The 23659-nt window shown below is 36.9% G+C and overlaps 1 protein-coding gene across 4 annotated transcripts in view; it reads left to right on the forward strand.

The window, feature by feature from the left end:
- Positions 1 to 23659, forward strand: part of AP3B1 (adaptor related protein complex 3 subunit beta 1) — a 150426-nt gene that overhangs the window by 17975 nt on the left and 108792 nt on the right. For all 4 annotated transcript variants that reach the window (XR_007630479.1, XM_050328755.1, XM_050328753.1 and 1 more), the window contains exons 4-7: positions 4661 to 4756; positions 7017 to 7177; positions 13030 to 13096; positions 21404 to 21583. Coding sequence is in view for 3 of the 4 variants with exons in the window: in XM_050328755.1 (XP_050184712.1) it covers positions 4661 to 4756; positions 7017 to 7177; positions 13030 to 13096; positions 21404 to 21583 (504 nt within the window). In the remaining variant the exon portion in view is untranslated. The remainder of the gene's footprint in view (positions 1 to 4660; positions 4757 to 7016; positions 7178 to 13029; positions 13097 to 21403; positions 21584 to 23659) is intronic.

The following is a 23659-nucleotide window of genomic DNA, read 5'->3' on the forward strand; positions in this document are numbered from 1 at the left end:
TGGGGTTTAATTCAGTAAGAGCATTATGGTAGAAATTTTATGTGTAAATAAAGGAAACCTATTAGGTATTTGGAAGGAGTTATAATAGCTATTTACATTTTAAAAAAAATTCTTGATTTCAGAAAGTTTGTGAAATGCATTTGTAATTGAGAAAAGTTACTGGAGTTTATTTGAGGTATGGTGCTTCTTGCAAAGTTGGGATTGTGCTACATTGTATTTGAAAGTATGTTGCAGATTGAAGCTGAGAGGTAAGGGTTGGGTAAAAAAAGTGTGTGTTCTTGCCCCTTCATCAGGTGTTAAACACACAGAGTAGCTTGCTTCAGTTGCTGCTCCAGAGGTGTCAGAGTTGTAGTTGACTTGAAAAATGAGATTTGAATAAAAATAGCATCTATAAGTTTGTAATTTGAGACCTCATAGTGACTAATAAGCATCAGTTTGATGAAAGTGGACTGAACATGCAACATTGAAAAATACGGGAAACAGTTGTTTGAGACACTGGGTTTCAAGTCAACTGAACGTGTGCTTCAGTTGTTCCATCCTCTTCCAGTTGTTCCATCCAGGAAACAGGAACTGTAAGTGTGCGAAGATGCTAACTCAGGGTCTTTCAGGAACTTACTGTATTAAAGTAATTTTAGAAATTGTAATTGTACTTTTAGTAATAGGCAGTAAAAGGAAATGAGACAAAGAGTCAGGCTAGTTAAATACTCTTTTCCTCCTTCTCTTTGTAAGTTATGAGTACTCCAAGTCCAATTTTAAACAGAGAGACCTTACACCAAAGAGGAATGCCTTGAACAGTATTACTCATCTTATGTGCTTTTAACTGTTAGTGCTGGAACCACTAGCCCAACAGAGGCAAGGCTGCCCAAGCTCTAGGCTTTCAGCCGAACAGTGGTAAGCCTGATAGTGTATTCCTGGCAGATGTGCACATAAATATAAATCTTGTATGTGTATATGTACAAAACAAATATGTATATACAGAGGCAGCCCCTGGTGGTCTAGTGGTAAAGGCGCCGCGCTATCACCGCGGAGACCCGGGTTCGATTCCCGGTCAGGGCCACTCCCGGGCAGGTGGGGCTCGTTAGCCCTTAAAGGCAACCCACCTACGTCCTAAGGACCTCGCTGCCACCGTCCAAGCTCGCTTGGCCCCGGCAGATGAACCTTAGGATTAAAGGGTGGGCTCAGTTCCGCGCACACTGTGTCTCACCTAAAAAATCCATTGCGCAGGCTGGAAGGTGTAAAGACCTTCCCCGGATCTTCGCTCGCGAAGACTGGCCATTATTATTTATTATTATATACAGAAATAGCCCCATAAATTGTCACAGGGTATGGTGGTGAACACAAACAGCACCAGCAGCTTGTCAGTTTAAGATGAATGTCTGCTGGTGAGAATGTGTGTATACATATGTATGTACAGTGTGGGTCCATCCACACTGAGTCTGCGAAGTGGCTGGCCCATGGATCTCAGTCACTTCTGTTGCTGGCACATGGACATATGAGTCCCTAAGGCTGTAGCTCTGTTTCATGCCTGTAAACCAGGACTACCCTGGTTTCTCAGTAGCTTCTCCCTCATGGACTCTCCCTTAGACACACAGGTGTGTGCACAAATGGAGCACAACTGGACCTAGCCAGAACTCCCCATGTCCTCTGTTGTCCAAACCCCTGTGATTATGCCCTTAGAGAGGTACACAAAAAAAGCCTGGATCTTGCCCAAAGGCCATCTGGTTTCTTTGGTAGCTGGTGGGACTTCTGTGGTCTATGCCATAGTCAGTTCCTCCCGTTGTCTCACTCTTAGATGCCCATACCCAGACTTACCTCCTTCACTGGCCACTTCACCTACCTGCCAGCCTGTGCAGCTTGATCCACGTGCACACTTGCATCCATTCCAGTCACTGGCACCACAGGGACATGGCTTGTGCTTGGTTTCACAGACTCTGGTCTCTTCAGTTGCTGGCACCCATGGACATGGGCCCTCTGGCCTGTGGTTGCAGCCCAGGTGTGGGCAGCCAGACCCTCCCTTGTTTCAGGTGCTGGCCATCATGGATTTAGAGGTCCCTATGGCTTGGCATCACATTCCAGTTGCCAGAGTCACACTTAAGTCCTCTCACTCTGGTCTCTTCAGTTACTGGTGCCCATGGACATGTCAGCCCTCTAGCTTGTGGCCTGACTGTAGTTGCTGGCACATACATGCACCTTCATGCTGAATAAAGAGTACCTCACCAAGGAAAATAGTTAAAAATGTAATTTAATGAGTAAATGTAATAGACTGTACTAATCACGTGCACGATGTTGAAGGGTAGATGTACCAACCAGCAAACTGTTCAGATGTGTCCAGCCGTCTTATCTCTCTGTTTTCCCCAGCTTGTTCTTCCCCAGGTCACACAGATTTCCCCCGCTTCTCCTTCACTTTGGTTCTTCCTTAAAACATCCCATGCTAAGTCTTGTCTAAAATGCTCTTCATCGGTTTCCCATACATCCCATATGCATGAAAGCACTTCCAAGTCTGAAAGGTGCTATGGTGTTTTTAACATCTGGGCATGGGAGCTGAGGCTTTCCTGGGAGGAGTGTGACAGGGCGTCCTTTCCTTGAGTCCTAAATTTAGTTTCCCTGCTACTGCTATGTCTCTTTCTGCACCTCTGAGCTGATGGTTCCAGGTATAGGCTGGGGAGACACTAGAGCAGGGTATTGCATGCAAACATCCCTCCATCCCCCTTGTCTCTCTGTGCTCCTTTGTGGTGTGAAAACAAGGTCTTATCACATAACCTAACACTAATTAGCAGAAGCCTTTCACTGTTAATATTTTATGGACCTGTTTTCTTATTTTAAAACAAATAAATCACATATCTTCTTTGTGCAAGAAGAGACTGTTAAACTGCAAAGAGATCAGGACATTCATTAAAGCCATTTGACTGATTTCTTTCTCAGGTTGAGTTAGATGACAAGTTTAGGTCATAATATAGCTCTACTTAGAGCCACCTTGTTCGACCTTTTGTGTCTCGGGAACCTTTATCATGATCTATTTTTTTAAGATGCTTTTGAAACTGTGAGAAATTACTTGGTTAAGTCAGATTCTTAGTACATTGGTAATGATACTGTTTTCTGAAAATGTTTTGCCAAATTTCCTAAGAATTCTTACACAAATCTGTACAAATTGCTACAATGTAGTAGCATACAATACATTGGTTTATCTGAGTGACTTTGTATCCAAGTGACTTTTCTACCCAGAAATGGCTTCTTTTTTTATTTTAAAATCAGGACTGAATGCTCTGATGCAGGACAATGGAGATGAAAAAGCGGTATAACATGTTAATTTGTTTTAAGAGAAGCAAAGGGCATCTTATTGTTTACAGAAGTGCCCTATTTTTTATTTTTTTTTTTTGTAAGTACATGCCAACCTCAGCTTGATTAAGTGCATCATGTCATGGATGGTAAGGATACAAAAAGTGACCTAATAAACAATTGATGGTATAGAACAAAACTAAGTCTTCATCAATAATTCATAGAGTTTGATGTGCTTATATTGATAAATTAATTAAACAAATCTGCCTCTGTTCTTCAAGCCTAATGTGCCCTGTTATGATTAGTTTTATAGAACAGCGCATTTTAACATTGAATGAAGGTAAATGGTAAAAGAATAGTGTAGTCACGAAGCTCTGAGTGCTTCCATTTCTAGTCACAGAGTGGTTTCAAGGAAAAGAGGCTTTCTTTGCACACCTGCAGTCATTCAGTGCATAGGCCTCTTGTGGTCAGTGTTGATTGCTACTTCTCTATAGTTGAACAACAAATAATTTAGTATGGTGTAACCTTCTGTGATTTAATATTATGGTTTTTTTTCCAGAATTGGCACAAAGATACATCTTCTGGTAGTGACAGTAATTATTAGCACAGCTGTAGTTGAGGGTCTTTCAGAATTTTCCATTATAAACCCCAATAGTCAGTTTACAACTCAAATGTAAAAAAAAAAAAAAAAATTTTCACTGCTTCCTGGGCATGTAGTGGCCATGAGGGGGTAAAGTGAATTAAATTGAGTACCCTTCTTCCCAAAATCATACTGACATTTTCTTAATCTTTGAACATTGCATCTTTTGTAGTATAGTTATATTGGCGGCATCTTTTGGATGCTTGTAGTCATGCAAAGGTGAATCTAATATCCTTTGATTTTGTCCAAAACGTAGTCAGAAGTGCGCTTTTAATCAGGTGTAAATAGTATAAATTACCACACTTCAGCTGGAAATTATATTCACTTTCAAACGTGTTAAAGTAATTGATATTGAGTTTCAGGGTAAAATAAAATGAACTTGTTGAAATTCTTGGCTATTGCAGTTTAATCTGTTTTCTGTAAGAAAAAAAATGAGAAGTGGTCAGTTGATACATGTCAACATCTTAGATTATTCTTTATTTACTAGTTGATAATATAAGGTAGTACTTTGTTATTAGCCTTTGTCTGACTGTGTCATTAATTAAGCAATGCAGCACATCAGGAGTTTCTATTAAAAGAATTAAAGTAAATTGCAAGACACTGGAGAAGCATGTGAGTACTTCAGTGATATATTACCTCTTCCTTCAAAGAAGAAAATTTTGTTTAACTGTGCAATCTGTGATTTAGTTTTACAGAATTCTAAAACTTTCTGATTGTGATGTTCACTGTACTATTTCTTTTCAGATAAAAAAGCTTGTATATGTTTATCTGATGCGCTACGCAGAGGAGCAGCAAGATTTAGCATTATTGTCCATCAGTACTTTCCAGCGTGCTTTAAAAGTGAGTGACTACTAAAAAGTGACTACTAACTAACATGTCATAGGGAATTCTGAGCTGGTAGCGGAAAAACAGAAGTATTTGTGTAAGTGTAGTATGGTAAATTAAAGCATGTAAATACGTACATCAAATGAAGTAATTTCAAGTTATGTGATTGACAGAGTTTTTTGTGCTACCTCAAACCTTGTCAAGCAGCTAAGCCTGGAAGATGTAAAATTACTTCACTAAAGAAAAGCAGCACAATGGTGCTCTCAAATCCACAGCCAAGCATTTAATTTCTGGAATACCTTTTCTCATTCCAACGTAACTTATGTGTATAACAAAAAGACCCTGTTATTACCATGAACTACCCATCTTCCTTTTGGTTTATCTAAAAGAGCTTTTTTTCCAATCCTCTGTTGTAAACAAGATAAGGAAGACACTAATACCTAAATTAAAATATTCAGGGTGTTGCACATAGTGCTTTTTCATAAAAAGCACTGAAAAAAAGGATTTTGTAATCTTCTGTTTCAAATCAGATCACAATGAGAAATGGGATTAGAGAGCAAAGATTAGGGTTGCTTTTGACGTGTGACTGTGGGAGAAAAGAAAGATTTATTAAGTCTGTGTTCTTAAATTTGGCCAGTTTTTATAATAAGAAAAGATTGCCTTTTTTCTTTTTTCTGGTATCCTTCTTGTGAGGCTACTCTGGGTTCATTTCTGTCATGTCACTTAACCCAGACCTTGCATCTTGTTGGGATATGTTGCAATCAGAGCACCACTTGTGCAGCTGTAGGAGCATCCCACACCAGCTACAGAGTTTTTTGCCCTTTTCCTTTCAACTTCTATCTCAATGTCAAACGTTTTTTACTATCTGTGACTGCCATGAAAAGCTGAAACTCAAGGTACTTTGTATCCTTTGTTTCTAGTGATACATGATTGCAATGAACACTTCTCATGGCATAACTCTTTTAAAAGCTATGGGTAATAAGAACAGTAGGAAAGGGGATAACTCAAATGTTGTGGCTAAGTAACAAAAAAAGAAGTGGTGCTGTGGCAAAGAGATAAACACCAAGCTAGTGGAGATTGTCAGCAACTAAGGAAATCTGCTATAAAAGACAGGCAAATGTAATTAGTTCTCCGTGTTAATTTTTTGTAATGTATTGTTTCTCACTTTGTAATTATTATAATTCGGCTTTATTTGGGGAAATTTTTCCCCCTTCTGTAGAAAGAACATTTTAGGGTATTTTAAACTTCTGTGACTGCAGGTGAGATTTGCAAACTCTGGTAAGAACAAGTTGTTTTTCCAAAACCTGTCAAATTAAGTGCTTTCACCATCCAGATACTTACTACTCAGAAGCTGCTAAAATGTAGGAATTTTGAGAGCTTAGATGAACTCATCATTGAGTAATACCAGTCTGAAAATCCGTGTAACCAGTGCTCAGTCCTTGGGAGAAATGTTCTTTAGGAAGTTTCCTTCTGGCGGGACAGTTCACTGAATTAACAATACTGCAATTTGAGTTTGGTAGATTTTGGACGGTTAAGTACCCTATTAAGCAACATTTTTCCCTCATGTCCCAAGGCCATAATTAATGGAAGTTTACGTAACAGTTCTTCCAAATACAGGTGTGTTGGATCTCCAAGCTAACTCCTAAAAGAGGACCAAGAACTGGGACAGAATAAGGGAGGGAAAGAAACAGAAAAAAGTTTCAAAACATTTAGCCTAATATTTTGACATGTTGTTTAAAAATTCGTTTTGTTACTGGCTTCAGTTTGTATCTTGTAGTAAAGCATAAAGTGGATTTGTTCTCAAGAACGTGAACGTGTCACAACTGAAAACAATATTTTCATTTGACCTTTCTTAAATATAAGTAATAAAACTGAGCTAGTGTGTCTTTGAGAATATCTGAATTCCACTTGATTGCAGGAAATGTATCAAATAATTAAATAAAATATTAGTCTTTTTTATGCATCATTCCCATATTTTGTTTGTGAAAGTGCATTATTTTAATTTTTTCCTTTGTAACATTTTCAGATTTTTAAAATGTTTTAATGTTCTCATTCTTAATTTGTTTTACTTTTTTTTGGTTGTTGGAAGTTTCTTTGTGTGAAGCGTGGCACATTTTCATAGTAGCGTGGCCTTTACTTACAAGCCTGACTTAGAGTCAGATGGATTTATGTGTTTTAATGTGTTGTCACTAATTAAGTGTAAAAACTACAGGAAATCTAATATTTTTTTCTGCATTACCTTATTTTATTTCTCCCCTTTCCTCCTGTTCTTTAGGATCCTAATCAGTTAATCCGTGCAAGTGCTTTAAGAGTTTTATCCAGTATCCGGGTCCCAATTATTGTTCCTATTATGATGCTGGCTATTAAGGAAGCCTCTTCTGATTTATCTCCTTATGTGAGAAAGAATGCAGCCCATGCAATCCAAAAACTGTACAGGTAAGTGATTCTGGAAAATACTGAAAAGCAATTTTAAGATAGTTGTGGGCTACATTTATAAAGACTACTGGGGGTTTGGCGTGTCTCAGATACAAGATCAGTTTCTTAAAAGTATAAAGTGTGTGCAGACATTCCATGAATCAAGTGGTTTGGTTGGAATTCAAGCAATTCTCTTGCTTGCTAGACTAAGAGGATAATGGTAAAGAGAGGCAAAAAGAAACTGGTACACTATCTTTTAGTTTTTAATGTACCAATTATTTTCATTTGTGTAGCAACTGTTCTTATGGGTATTCTCCAGATCTTAAGAATTCTCTGTTTAAAGTCTGCATCTTTCATTCTGAAGACATTTGTTGTAGTTTGCAGTGCATATGACAAAAGAATGGTAACTTGTAGAAATTTTATCTGTGCAACTCCAAATTTTCCGGATCTTCCTCTTCTCTCGTCAGAAATTCTTGTTGTGGAAGAGTTCTTACCGAGACATTGCTACTGTTTTGCAGAGATAGGGGCAGCAGAGCCTGTATCTTTGCAAAACATCAGCAGGCATTTATTCTACTGTATACTTCACTTTTATTTTGTCTATGCCAAAAAGTGGAGTTTGAGAGATGTTAGAGGTTCTGAATCAGGCTGCTGCAGTTCCGTGCCCTCTCAAACCACCTGCATGCAAGGCTGACCATGTGTTCCTAATAGGCACATACAAGATATATGTACAATATGCATACACACAGCCATCTATACAGATCAGCAGAGACACAAATCAGCAATCATGCAGCCAATACCAGCACCAACAGCCTTATCCTGTTGCACTTTCTGGCTGATAAGTATACAAGCCCATTAGTATGCCTAGATGTAGACAATATGGATACCCCATTGATAATCCTAGACGTTCAGCGTTTCCAGGAACTGACTTTGCATCCCCAGTCTCCTGTTTTTGGCACACACAAGCACACAGTGCTTGCAAACCCACCACACTTCCTATGACAGACCCCCTCAGTCAGATGCAAAGATGCCCTGCCCTTTCACTTGGACACTGTAAATCCCACAGTATCTCGATTTAGAGACTCAGACTATACTGTAAGTGGCCCATATACCTCCTCATCTCCACTTGTCTTGCGGGAGGTGGAGAGGAAGTGAGGAGAGAAACAGAGAGATCGAGACATGGTTATCTCAATTAACCTCCAGTCCTTACAGTCTCTCCAGTCCTTAGCCTGGATACGCTTGTCCTGCTGGTAGACAAGATCTCCAGTTGTAGCACTCAGAGACACACACAGGTGTCCAGCCTAGATCTGTGGCCCCACTTCAGTATTTGGTTTCCCAAACCACCCGGTCTGGTTTGATATTCTCAGGCAGTCACACATGGACTGACATACTTGCTCTGTTTGCTGGTTCTGCTGTTATACAGGTCCATATAACCCATGGTTTAACTCCAGCTGCTGGAGCTTAGATCTCCATATCACATATACACACAGAATAGAGACTGACTCTGTAGTCATCAGGTGCATAAGGTAGATGAGTGCACTGAACAGCAGAGCATTTAGATACACCTGGGTCCTTCTGTGCACCTGTCCCTTCATTTTCCCACTCTTGTTCCTCCCAAAGTAATTTAGATCCCTCCATTTCTCCCATAAACATCCCATCTTGTACAAATGCTCTGCCTCGCATTGCATATTGAGTCTCATGGCCCTGTAACTAATGATACCGCTAAGTCACTGAAAGGTATTCTGGAGATCCTCTCACGGTATGTTCATTTCAGGAGGCTGATTGCTTTTCCATGGCAGCTCTCTGAAAAACCTGGGTAGGGGCTCCTTCCTTCTGGTGTTTTGTTTTTGTTTGGTTGGTTTTTTTTCAGGTTTGCTGAGTGCTCTCATATGATGGCCCTGGAAGTAGTTGGGTCAGGATGCTTTTGGAATTTCCCCACCTCTGTACTCCTTCGTGTGCAGACAAGCTTGTTATCCTGTAACCTCACAAAAGGGAAGAGATTTAAAGTTTCTTCCTGTTATTTGAGTAGTTTATTTTTTCTTAGCATCTGGTTCCGGCACACAAAAGTCTTTATTTGGCCTGAATTATTCTGCCTACATAAAATGTTCTTTTTAATTTTTTTCCTGATAGTATCAAGACTCTTTTGAGAAGTTTGGCAGGAAATAATAGTCTGTTACTGCCAGCAAGACACAGTATCTGGACAGCAGGCTATTTCATGGAATTTTAACTGAAATTGATGCTTCAATTTCTTTTCTTCATGACAGTGGATTAAAGAGCTTATTGGTAATTAGTGCAAAACTGGAAGATGCTGAAATCTAATGTTTAAAAAAGACCTTTTATCTGTCTTTCATCTAATCTCCAGATATGATTGCATCTTCAAATATAATTGTATTTTTTCTTATCTCTGGTTTACATTTTATGCTTATATGATATCAATAGCAATATTTGGAAATCATCCTTGCAGATAAAATAAAAAGGTATTTTTTATGGTAGAAGAGACAATGCGTGGTAAAAACCATAGCAACACAATCTGGAAAAACTGACTTCACTCCCTTCTACTTTCCATGAACTCCTATTGGTAGTAAGGTGTGCATCTAGCTCACATAAAAAAGGAAAACTAAGGGAAGTAATGTTCTTTAAAATTTTCCTTAATGGTTTAGAGGGCCCGTATGTCCTTCATAAGTTTTCACTTAGGCAAACATCCTAGGCATCATAATGCAAGTTTTCAAACTGCTGTAGCTGCAAGTTTTTCCTTACCTGGACTAGAATAAACTTCATGGTTACTTGTGAGTGGAGTTAATACTAGCAATTGCGATCTTTGTAGTAGGATTTGGGAGCTAGCTGTATCTGATAGTGCCTGTTTACCTGTGACCAAGGGAGAGACTATAGTTTTCTTGGTCACTTCAAGAGGCAGTAGTACTGAGAACTGGCAGAGAGGCTATCAAATTAACCTGACCACAGGCTGGCCCAGTTGGCTTACCTGCAAGTAAGTCTTTAATAGGCAGTCTTAGCAGGTGTTTCAGCAAGGTTTGTGACTGGTGGCTACACAATTCAGCAATACCGATCATACACTAGTGGCAAGGTGATTATTGGCCTACAGCAACAAGTAAGTAATTTCAGAAGACTTATTTTTAAGTTGGTAAGAATCAGAATTCTAGGGGGATGGATTTTTGATGTGAAGATCAACAGTTTATATACTCTCCTAATCTAACAACTCTAATTTCTGCAACCATTTGAGTAAGAAGTAGTAACAGTTTATTCTAATACTGTGTCTATGCTCTATGTGCTTTTTGGTTACCCCAGCTTCTCTGCCTATTTGATAGTCCTGCAGTTAGTGCTCTAGTCAGACTTCTGGATGCAGTTGATACTTCCATCTTCCTTGTATTTAGTGTAATGGTGTTTGGATGGATGTATGCCCTAGAAGAGCTTGTTTATTAGTGGTTCAGTCACTCTTAGTAGCAGGAAGCTCACATATTAAACAGAAAAGATTTCAGATGAAGTTCAACAAGGCCAAGTGCCGGGTCCTGCACTTTAGCCCCAGCAACCTGCAGCGCTACGGGCTGGGACAGAGTGGCTGGAGAGCAGCCCAGGTGGAAAGGACCCTGGGGGGTGCTGATTGACAGGAAGCTGAACATGAGCCAGCAGTGTGCCCAGGTGGCCAAGAAGGCCAATGGCATCCTGGCCTGCATCAAGAACAGTGTGGCCAGCAGGAGCAGGGAAGTGATCCTTCCCCTGTACTCTGCGTTGGTGAGGCCGCACCTTGAGTATTGTGTTCAGCTCTGGGCCCCTCAGTTCAGGAAGGATATTGAGGTGCTGGAGCGGGTCCAGAGAAGAGCAACCAGGCTGGTGAAGGGACTTGAGCACAAGTCCTATGAGGAAGGCTGAGGCTGGGATTGTTTAGTCTAGAGAAGAGAGGCTGAGGGTGACCTCATCCTCTCTTCAACTACCTGAAGGAAGTTATAGCCAGGTGGGGGTTGGTCTCTTCTCCCGGGCAACCAACAACAGGACAAGGGGACATGGGCTCAAGCTCTGCCAGGGGAAGTTTAGGTTAGATGTTAGGAAGAAATTCTTTACAGAGAGGGTGATCAGGCATTGGAACGTCCTGCCCAGAGAGGTGGTGGATTCACCATCCCTGGAAGTTTTTAAAAAGAGATTGGACATGGCCCTTAGTGCCATGATATAGTAATTAGAGTTGGATCAGGGGTTGGACTTGATGATCTTGGAGGTCTTTTCCAACCCAATCTATTCTATGATTCTATGATTCTATTTGTGTCCAATGCAGTCAACATTGCCAGGTATGTTGGGGTAATTTTATCACTGAAAATGTGATATTGCATGTTGCATTTGAGAGTGCATTTTAAAGTTATTAGTAGCTTCTCTCTGTCAGTTGTAAACTGTACCTGTACTTGCACCTACTTACAGTGAGGTTTGGAAAAGGACTTCTTAAAATTCCCATCAATAGTATACTAGTACTAGCAGATGCCATAATGGGAGCAAATCACAGAGCGCTTTAACCTGTTCTTTATTTCCACTCCAAAAATGCTCCCTTCCTTGTCTAAAACATCAGGAAAGAGAAAAGGGAGGAATGTAAATTCAGTTATTGGAGCCCTTACTAATGATTTGCTTGATCACATAAGAAAGACTTTTGGCTTTACCTCTGAAGGTTTTTGTCCTTGGCAGAAGATCCAGTAAAACATTTTTGACCAAAATAGAAGTGGGAATGAAAGGTGATCATAAAAGTACTTATTCAACAATGTGCTGTTGCTTTGCTTATGATGATAGTGGTTTCCAACAAAGTTTTGTTATCCATTTTGCATGTTCTAGTATTGCTAGGTCTTAAAGTCTTAGTGAAGTAGTACACAGCTAGATACTTACTTTGTGAATCTGTAACTAGAAGGGATATACTGTACATTAGGGCAGTTCATCACTCAGCATTAAAACTGAAGTGTACAATAATGACCAAATACTTCCTTACTTATCTGTAACTGTACCCATGTTGAAACGACTTTCCAAAGGCATAGAACTACACATCTGTATCAGTCTTTGTACTCACTTTCTCTTTGTATTTTCTTCTACCTTGGCTTTGAATTCCTCCATGCTGTTTAGATCCACGATGAGGAAAGAGATGGAATGAAAACTTGGTCCTTACCTACCTAAGAAACAGGTGTTACAATAGTGGATGTCTCGGGCAAATTTTTCTCTGCTCTTTTAATATGGAAAGGATACTACAAAGGTTATTGTTTGCGACTTTTGTTTTTCCTCTTCTTTTACTATTTATGTAGGACTTCAAGCAGTCTATTTTGTATCAACCTGCACACCAACTTTTTATAGGTACATTTGAATACAATGTCCAAATCTTTGAGTACCAGTACTTCTCACTAAAATTAGGGTTAACAAAGTAGCTTATTTGAAATTTTATATTGATAATTAGATAATAAAGGTGTGATTCTTCTTTGTTCTGCTGTTCATTCAGTACTGAATTAGTTCATGCTAAAATTCACTTCTGCAAAAGCAGTGAGATCCTTATAACTTAACATATGAAGTTAGTGAAGTTCTCCCTGATGTGGGTTGGCCTGTCTTAATGTTTCTTAAGTCCTGAAATTTTTATAAGTTAAATTATTAAGTTTCTTACAGAACACAGGTAAGTGATATAACATAATATTTATAATTTAGTTTTAAACTCCTGCAATTAAGTTAATTAGTAACTTATATTCAGTTAAGTTCTTTTCAAAATGTTCTTTGCAGTACTTGATTTTTCTGACAGTGTTTTCTTCAATGCTCTTTGTTCCCACTTTGTATGTAGAGGTCAGAAAACCAAACCTCTTTTAGTTTTGAATATGTCTGACTTAACCAGTAAAACTTATTTTTCCTTCTAGTCTTGATCCAGAGCAAAAGGAAATGTTAATTGAAGTGATAGAAAAGCTTTTGAAGGATAGAAGTACGGTAAGAAACAGTTTTCTATTACACATGCTTATATTTTAAAGGAGTTTACTCCTTAGCGTGTCATTTAGTAGTATGTAATACACATTCCTAACCCTTGCTGATGTGATTTTATATGTTTTCAGGTAGAAATATCATTGTGTATTTATGCATTACAGTATGACTCTAATAGTGACCATCTCCTTGCATCATGAGTCTGTTAATTAATCTGTTTTTCTTAGCATGTTTTTATGTATGCTTCTTTAAACTTTATTTTGAAAATTAAAGTTATATAATTATATAAATCAATGTACAAGTCTTCATGTATAAATTTTATATCCACTTTTTCATTGGGACATCAGCTTGGTAATTTCAATTAGTTTATAATACCGTAAGAATAAATTACTTCAGTATAATGCAAATTGTGCTTATTGACATCCATCTGTCTTGTAGTGTGTACAGTTATTAAAAAATTATACTTGCTGTGCACTTGTTTGTTCTTGCAAATATCTTCACTTCCAGTCTGATAAATGAGAGATATTCTGGCAAAATTTCTGTAAATTTCTGTAAATTTAACACTACTGTTGTATTTTACCTGCCCTGTATAGTTACAAGTTTTCTGCATGAGCTCCTAGATGTCTCACAAAGGTCATACACTTTATTTTCTTTTATTCTGAAAATAAGTTTCCCATGTATAAACTGAAAAGACAATTGAGCAAGGAATCAAAGTCAGATTTCAAATAGAAACCACAGTTGTAAATTAAAACATTCTTTTGTTCATTGTGTGCAGGTTGCTAATTTAATAATTGTAATGCTTTTTGACTGAAGGAAAGTACTGCTAGGGTATCAGATGTTGTGTTACTTCGTCTCTCATTTGCCAAGTGTTTTTGTAACATACGACTGTATCCTCTGTTGTTCTAGCACAGTCAAGGTATGCACGACGTAAGTGTGCTGTTCTCTAAAAAACATCTTGCAACTTCTGTTGAAGGGTTAGTGAAGGAGCGTGTTAGAATTTAATGGCTCAGCAGACTATAAATCAGTTAGTTATGTCTCCTGTCTGCATCTCTGCTTGACCTGTGCTTAGTTGTCAGAGGCGTTTGTGCTTCTGTGAAGTTGTCCCTGCAGTGGTTCTTCTTGTATTTTCTTTTTGTGGCTCAAGCTCTTGGTGTGTATGCAATCTGTGAGTGTGAGATTAAATTGTTTGTACCTATGGAGGGCATAAAGGACTAAAAACTCAACAGGAAAATAAAATCCCCGACTATTTCCTAGTCCTTATTGTATATGGTAAGTGGCAAGTCAACAACTAGTCATTTACACATTTACTTTAACAAAATGTTAGAGGAAAAAAGTATAGAATAGATTTGGGTCTTCTTTTTCCTTGGATTTGGAGTTACTTGTAAGGACATATATGCTCATTGCTTGGTGTGTGCCATAATTTTAGTGCCTCTGTGACGCTGAATATGGACAGTGTCCATTGATAGAGATAGCAGCTGAAGCAGTAGTCAAAATTATGCCATTTTGTTGGCAGATTCAAGAAGCTGAGCATGATGGACTAGGATCATGTCTTCTGGACTTGTGTGGAGACATAACATGGTTAACTGCTGCAACATTTTCCTCCGTCTGATCTCTCTTGGTCTATTCCCTAGGAAGACCTGATTCCAGTCTGGACTGAGACATCTCAGCTTCAGAAGTTTTACTTTTTTGGGAAGTGGTATAAAGAATAATTATTCTGAAAAGAAACCATACAAATCTTTCTTCAAGACTCTGTGAATCAAAACCAAGTATTAATATGTGCTCTTTTGTCACAGACTCCACAGCTTGTGGTGGTCTAAAGTGAATCAGTCCTTAGTAGCTTTGGGAGGAATTCTGTTGCATGGAAAAACTTTACCTTAAGAAGTTATCTTTTGTCACAAACCACTAAATGTTCCCAGAAAGCCCTCACATTTACTAACAGAAAGTGCATAGGGTACAAGTGTTTCATTAACAGGTAACTCCTGTCTGAATGAGCTTATTCATTGCCCCTAATTGGAAAACAGCAGTTTACTCACAGTGGGGAAATCAGAATGCCACTTGTAGCTGGTTTGAGCTTTTAAAATTGAAGGAGATACAGCTGCTTATGGATGGTGGTCCTCAAGTACAGGTTTGTACCAATGTAGCCTATGAAGCCTTAAGTTGGCAACTTTCTTGGCCCTAATGAGGCTGCTCCTGGGAAATTTGTGTTAATTTGATGCACCTTTTTGTATTCTCTCATGGAAGCTGAACTTCATACACTTAACCTAAAGGAAAAACTCCTTCTACATAAATAAAAAGATAAAAGCTCATTGTTTTTGCAACCTCGCTTAAGAAAGTTAAGTCTGGTTTGTTGCCGTAGAAAGGCTAGAAATGGTATTGAACTGTAGAAGAGCAGCTTTTGATCGTAGCCTCGTGAAGTGCCTGTATTTGATTAATGGTATTTCTCATTTTTTTTGCAACTTCTATTGCTTGTTTGACAGTCAAAATGCCTGAAATTCATAGGATGATAATGTAGAACTGGAACAGCAAATGTTTAATTGACCCTAGTCTTTGGATTCCTTCCATTAAAATGCACAGAAGTTGTTCCCTTACATGAACATTAGTTGTCATCTCTTGATAGCTCTAATCTAATATCAACAAATCAGTTTGTTCACCAGAATGAGAGAATCTCAGTGACTTCAGGAATTGTTGGATATTGGTGGTTCTCCACCTTTTTTTTTCACTTGATGGAAATGTTGGATTGTTTTTGGCATTTCTTGTACTTAAGGTCTGATAATCCTCAGACAGGCCATAATGCATATTAACAACTGGATCTAAAAAAATCCACCATATTTTTTTTTTTTATTGTTCTTAGTCGATTTGTTTTATACATGTTTGGAGGGAGAAAGTAATTAGTGGCAATAACAATGTATATAAGTGTTGAATATTGTTCAAGTGATATTTGAGACTGTGTTTTAATGAGAAATAAATTTTTTTCCTCGAAATTTGTTTATTTTCTAAAATTATTTGAAATTTTCCAGCATAAGCTCAATATTAGTGAAGAGATAGAATAGCTAATAAATGTAGATGCTTCTGAATTTCTGTAAACCAGAACATGCTATTGTGTGTTATTAATGCAGTTTTTGTTGCACAGAAATGGCACAATGTGTTTAAATTATTAAGACTCATTTTACATTTGAAATAGCAAGAAACTATCTGTATGAGAATTTTACTACAGTAAAATTAAGCCCTTTTATCAGACAGTATGAGATGTGTTCATTTTTTTTAGGTCTCAATCAGTAGTAAATTTTAATATAAGCTGAGGTAAGCAAAACTTAAAATGAGATGAGATCTAACCTTAACCCAGCACTTCATTAAAATTTCTGGTGAGACGAAAGATCACTCTACTCCTTGAGTGTCTTAACACAAAGATTTAATTAAAAGCCTAGCTCTTAGTTAATCTAAAATGCAAAATTATCAAGTGCAAGCCATTGTTAACATACCTCAGGGGTATGTTAACTGGGAATTAGAATCTATCAACAAGTCTGTGATTTTGTGCCAGTATATTTAAATTTTAAACAGGTAGGATGTTTGTAAGTCTTTTTATTATTGAGACTCCGAACTCATCCTAGTTATGTTTCTACCTTTGCTTTACCTCAGATTTTGATAGGCAGGTACAAGAGCATGAATGCCTGCTCCTTTTTTTTTTTTCTAGTAATTCTACATAATTGAGTAGCAGCTGGATTGATTTTATGTAGAAGGGAAGATAAGACTATGCGTGTATTTTATCCTGAAATGATTTTCTTTGAAAGGAATATGTCTTGTCATGTAGTCATGTGTGAAAGTATAATGGGCTGGTTTAGAGGAAACTAGTTCCCTTTTCTTTTAATTAATTCTGTATTGCTTCACTCTAATCTTGTTTTTTCCATTTGCTTACCAACCCTGATAATCTAACTCTGATCCGTAGGATTTAAGGCAAGATTTGCTTAAGTTTCTTTAAGCGTACTGTGAGGGACTGTATTTAATAGCCTGCGCTGCTCTGATTGTATAAACAACAATAAAAATCAAGTTCATTAGTGATATCTGAGTTCCAGCAGTTAAACATTTAAAAGAAAAATAAAATCCATGTTATTACTGAAAAGAAATCATGTCTGTTATGCAAACCTGTAAAGCAAAAAGAACTTGTGACTTGCATTCCTCCATCCAAATTAAAGTATCCCAAAGTGTATCAAAAACTGCATCTAAAGATAAAAGGCAGAATGTAGACCTGTAGTTAGAATGTAGTTGTATGGATGATGGGTGTATTGAAAATGCCCAAATTTATTTCAGGTTTCCATCTGTAGCTCTGGTCTGATTTTTTGTTTGGCTACATACCTTATAAACAATTTATTATTCTGTTTTGGTGTGATAATCTACTTTATAACAGATACAACTTAGTATTAACTCTGTTTTGGGGGGGTGAAAAGACCTTATGCAAATATGTGAGTATTGAAATTTCTTTTGCAGACTGTATGGTTACCAGATGAAGTGCAGATTCTTTCCAAGTGAGATTCCTTTGATTAAAAAATGATCCTAGAAACTGGTGATGGTTTTGTGATGAAGGTGTTGATCTTTTAATCTAAAGCAGTATATTTGGGGATGATGGTGAAAGAAAGCTTGGCTCTCTTCTTTTCAACAGTAGGCTTCAGTTAATAATGTAGTATTTCAGTTTAGAACCCAAATGTGTAGTGTAAGACAATGTTTTCTTAACTTATTGATTTAATGTTGGTAAACGCTTCACTTTTGTGGAAAAAAATTACTGAGTTTGTGCAGATGTTTTATTGTGATAGATCTATTATCCAGCTATTAGAAGATAAATGACTGATCTTTTCCAGTTTCCTTGCCTCCAGAAAATTGAAATAAGAAGGGGAATATCATTTGGGCTGTATGATTAGGGCAGGTGGGGTGGCCATTAATTTAAGAGAGAAGAATCTTGGCAGCATGGGCCAACTTGCACTGTATTATCAATCAAACCTCGATGCACTTCTTGTGATGACCCAGCACTCTCAGGTTTTTGCAACGTTAATTAGAATTCATGACAAAATAGATGCAAGGAAACGTTTTGTACCCCTCATAATTTTATAGAAAATTTATTGTTATTAGAGGAACCATTTGCTTAGTGTGATTTTTTTCATTACCAGCTTGTCAACTAGCATAGATAATCTGGAGAAAATATGAACTCCATAGATTGGGTGTCACTTTTGTTGATGGTTCATATAGTTTACCTTGGAGCACAGCTAATGGCTGAAGTTCGTAGCAACAGCACAGAAAAATGTGGCATCCAGTGAAAGACAAATGAACCATGTTTATTGCTTTAATATAAAAAATACATAAATGGAAAACAGCATTTGAATTTGATGAGCTCATTGGTAGTTTTGTTGGAGTGATTTATATTTTCTCCTTATACAAAAAGCTACTATTGACACAGTGAGATGGAAATTAACTGACTGTTTTTTAGAAACCGATATTTTTTGGTTTTATATTCTGATTGAATCATTTTGTTTTAATTCTAAATATTTTTATGGAATGTTGAGCATTTAATAAACAAGATTATTAGCTGTTCCACTGATGTTTAGATATATAGTAGGATCAAACTATAGGGGAAAGAGTATCAACTAGAAAATTATCTCTTACTAAGAAGGCATTAAGAAATTTTCTCCGAAAAATCTTCTTGTCACCAGTGCATTTTCAATCTGTCACATTCTTAATTTTTTCCCCCTTTCAAATGAAAAACCTAATTTTAGAAGATGCAATAGTGGGGAGAGAGGAATGATCTTAAATAATGTCATGAATGAATGGCAATTCCTGTATTAACTGGTAGATCTAGTGACTTGCCACAGGAATAAAATGCTTGCTTGTCCAGTGCACCTCTTGCATTTCATAGCATATATTCAATTTGTTATTAATAACTTTTAATATCATTTAATATCTTTGTCACTTTTTACAACTGAGAGCATTCTCATTGTAAACCTGAGTGGGTGACCGATGTGACTTGAAATAAGTAATTATTTAGAATTCTTGTATTTCAGTTTGACTCTTTCTTTGCATTAAATTATTCTGTTTTACTCTCAGTAACTGAGCTTTTAAAAAGCCAGAAATGTTCATAGGATATATTTTCAGTTTAAAATAGGATATATATTTCAGTTTAAATGATCTGAGCTAGTGTTATATGTATTTTATGTCAGCTTCTTTCAAACTAAATCATATCCAAATGAAGGAGAAATACAGCAAAATGTACTGGCTTACTAGCAGTAAAAGGCAAGTGTATCCACTCCACAATTACAGTTGAATATCTGTGTTGTCCTTCACCTATGAATCTAAAAGGGTGTTTTTAAATATTAGGTTGTGACTACCTTGTAGTCATAAACTGATCTGTGTGTCAGTCTCTCTGTGTGGTCCAAAAGTATCATCCCTTTCTTCTAAAGCTTCGGGTTTATCACACTGTCCTCTGCAAGATGGCCTTAACTGCAGTTCAGAATTCTGCATCCTCTTAAAGGGGTTTCCCACCTTTCCAGTCTTCCATGCTCAGCTTCTATGGCCTAATTGAATACCTACTCAGGACTCACAGTGATTTGCCTGGGATTAACCACTGCCTTCTGCTGAGTTTTGAGTCCCCATGTAAGCATCAGCTCACAGCAGTTTTTAATTACGGAATAGCTTACTGCAGCACGTTGTTGTGAAGAAAGTTTAGTACAACAGCACATAAAAAAGAGCTTTTTGTTTTGTGATACAGCAAAAAGTAGCAAATTATTTTAGATGTAAAGTGTATTTAGCTCTATCAAATAATCAAATTTTGCTCCCTGGAATGCGTTGCATACTTGCTGGGACCAGCAGGTACCAGTATGTGGATGAGGCTGGAGACAATAAATGCAACTTCACGTTTATTCTTATTGGTAATTCATAAAATCCCCACAGAGCCTGAGACTGGTTTAGCATAATAGCAAGACTATATTCTGCACTGTTTTCTTTCAATTGTCATGTTGGGCGCATACTAATAAACCACATGTCAGCCAAATACAGGGAGAAAAATGTAACGTATGAATATCATTGTATTTAATATTTCTCAAAAAGTACCATTTCAATAAACTGCACTTCTATTTAATTGCTTACTTTAAGTCACTGGGGAAATTTTAGAGGTTGAAATGCAGATCCCTGGTGCTCAGATAGAATATGACATTAATTTGCTGCCAGAAGGCTATACTGCATGTATGCTAACTGCATACATATCGACTGCTTCATATAAAGTCTCATCATTTTAGTTATTTGACTTAACATGTACTCTGACACAAAGCAAATCTTAATTAAACCAATTAGAAGGGAAAGAATAGTAATTCCAGGCACACAATGATATGCCCTTATAAGGCATGGTCAGCTTTTGAGCTTTTCTCACAGTTTGAGTAACCTACTGACAGAATTTTAACTGGAATTCCAATATGTATTTCCTTCTTTTATTTTAAAAGAAAATACCCTGGCAGAAGGTTTCAGTAATTCCCAAGGTATTAGAATGTTGTTAATCTATTTAATTTTCTCATAAAAGCAAAGCTATTTTACAATCATAGTCAGCATGAGAATCTTTGTGTATAAATAGAGATTTATTTCTTATGGAGGCAAAAAATTTTGTGAGAACATGATAGGGCATAAATGATACATTCCTGCAATTTTGTAACAACATGCAGAAATTCTGTTTGTGTTCTTTGAGGAAATGTATTAATGTATCTCTTTATTGTATTACTGATTTTTGTGCCTTTTTTTTCAGAGTGTATTCATGAAACTAAATATAAAATTTCCTATGACAGTTAATTTGTCCTTATTGAGAGAGAAGTTTGGATTCCAGTAATGCAAGGGAACTTGCCCCAGCTCCTCCTTCTTTTGATCTGACCTTTTGATCAGGCCAGAGAAGAGAATCCCAGTAAATGTTATTGGGCATATTACTGTGTTTTACTTCTTGTTGTTTTGTATTACTTCTGAGTTAATTGCAAGTTCTCTGATAATTTATTTGGAAGCTAAAACTGTAAAAAAAATAAATTTGCCTACTTTGCACTGTCTTCAGGGCTGGGAAGTAAGATTTATGTGTGTAATAGAAACAGTGATTCCTCTGTTCTAATAATCTTACCCCAATTCTATTTTGAGTAAGATACCATTTCTATGGACTTATTTGTTGTTGTTGTTGTTGTTTTGTTTGTTTTTGTTGAATAGAAATAATACAAAGTTGCTGAGAATTGCTAGTATTAATTCTGATTCTCGATTGTGGATGAACTGTAGAGGGAGTACTGACCTTCTGGTTTGTATTTTGTTTTCTAGCTGGTAGCTGGGAGTGTTGTGATGGCATTTGAAGAGGTGTGTCCAGATAGAATAGATCTGATTCACAAGAACTACCGAAAGCTCTGCAACTTGTTGGTTGATGTGGAAGAGTGGGGTCAAGTTGTTATAATCCACATGTTAACTCGATATGCACGTACACAGTTTGTAAGCCCATGGAAGGTAAGCTTGTGACTTTAAAAAATAGCGTTGTGAGCCTACATTCTGAATTATTTCCATTGTTGCATATACTTAGTCTTTTAAGTTGCATTTCTATGGGGACTTTAATAAAAATAGCAATCAAATATGTGAGTCTTAGCTCTCTAAGACTTCACTAACACAGATCATCCACCCTTCTTCAGAGCATGAGAATTCTCCTTCCAAGCTTTAACCTTTTCTGATTTATACAAGGCACAGCCCATGGGCAGCAGAGATTCTCCTTTTTCTGTGTTTCTTTGAGCCACATGGCTCTTTGCTTTTACATGAGTGAGAACAAGAAAGGGTTGCCCTTCTGTTCTGACGCTGGGTGGAACCTACCTACATTTTAGATACGAATACCCAGTATCACAGCATGAAAAAAATGACCTAACTTGTCTAGGCTTTGCTAATGTGGTGAGACACTGTGTGGAGACTTGAATATAAGTATTTGAAATGTGAATTACAAAAAACAATGTTGTATTTTCATTGTAACAATGTGAATATGAGTATACTCTTTAACATTTATAAAAGGAGATACTCAAAATACAAATTCTGTTGCTTCTTACAACAAAAAAATGTGCAGCTCAAGAAATTGATGCTATTGTTTCAATAGGGATTTAACTCTGGATAACAATTTAAATTAAAAGACAGAGTACTTCTGGAAAGAACTGTATAAAATTGCTCCACAGTTCTGGTTGTTTGCGTTTATCACAGGCTTGGGGATATTACTAATGTTAAGTTTTACCATTTAATTTGAAAACCATTCATGTTTAAAGATGTACATTTCAGTGCAGATTATTGTGGTTTTGTAATTAGCATATTAACAATTTTTAAAGGTTTCTTTTTTCAGCTTTGGAATAGGGAATGACACCAACTATCACTGAATTCATTCAAACAGTCTTTTAATACTGTTTGCCTGGGAATCAAGACTGAAATGCAGTGGCATTCTGTGTTAATATATGTATAATTTATTATGTGAAAATAATCGTAAGGAGTTGTATTTGGACAAAGTTAATTTCAACCTGATTTAGTTTACAGTTGTATTCACTTCTTACATAATCAGGGATTATAACAAACAACAAAAATGTTTAAAGTAGAATCATACTTCTGCACTACCAGTTAGATTCTGAAATACTCTTTTTTGTTTCTGATGAAAATTAAATTGTTTACAAGAACACATTTTTCCAGAAAATTACTTAAAATAAGAAAAGTATTTTTAGATAGTGAGAGATTTAAGTTATATGTTTTTCTAATATCCTTGAGGCACAGTGTTTATTACATGTTGCTTATTGGAAGAAGACAACTTTCAGTCTTCCCTCTGACATTTAGAAAGAATCAAAATTGTCAGTCTACTTTACCTAAAGTTACAGTTCCACAATTTGCTTTAGCCAGTTTTAGTCTGTGGCTGGACAAAGGAAGGTTAGAAGAGGAGGATGACCTCCTGTCTTGGACTGAGAGGTTGGAGGTCTTAATGGGATTTGATTTCTTTAAGGCTCTAATGTACTTTTTTTGATGAAACTGAATGTTGTTGCTGTGGCTTGTGCTTTAGGATTGTAAAGGGTTTGTGTGACAACACTGACTGTGTCAACCTAAAATTAGTCATCAGTAGAGTAGTATTAATAACACTTTGTTTCCACTTTTAAAAGCTTCAATGTAAAATTTAGTTTGTCTACCTACTCAGGAATTAAATTAACTGATTTTTTTTTTTTTTTTTTTTTTTGGTGGTGCTAGTTGAAATGCATGCCTTTGTCAATAGGTTCTTAAATGAACTCATCATACAACAGACCATCTTGTGCAGTAGAAGAGATTTTTAATTTGGTTTATTTGCATCATTATGGATCAGTATTTAGGCTGTTTATATGTAAATGTATGATTTGAGGAACAATTAAGTGTTGACAAAGTAGATTGCAGTCATATCAATTGCAGTGCATTTTCCATAATTTTTCTAACTGACATCTTTGATGATAAATAGTGGATGCCAAGTAAAAGCCGATTATACAGTGCACTAGGAATTCATGGCGCTGTCAGGGGGAAGACCGATTGACTTTAAATTTACATATT

Source organism: Myiozetetes cayanensis, unplaced genomic scaffold, assembly GCF_022539395.1.
Source record: "Myiozetetes cayanensis isolate MyiCay16 unplaced genomic scaffold, myiCay2020 scf4, whole genome shotgun sequence".
In the NCBI taxonomy this organism is placed as follows: Eukaryota; Metazoa; Chordata; class Aves; order Passeriformes; family Tyrannidae; genus Myiozetetes; species Myiozetetes cayanensis.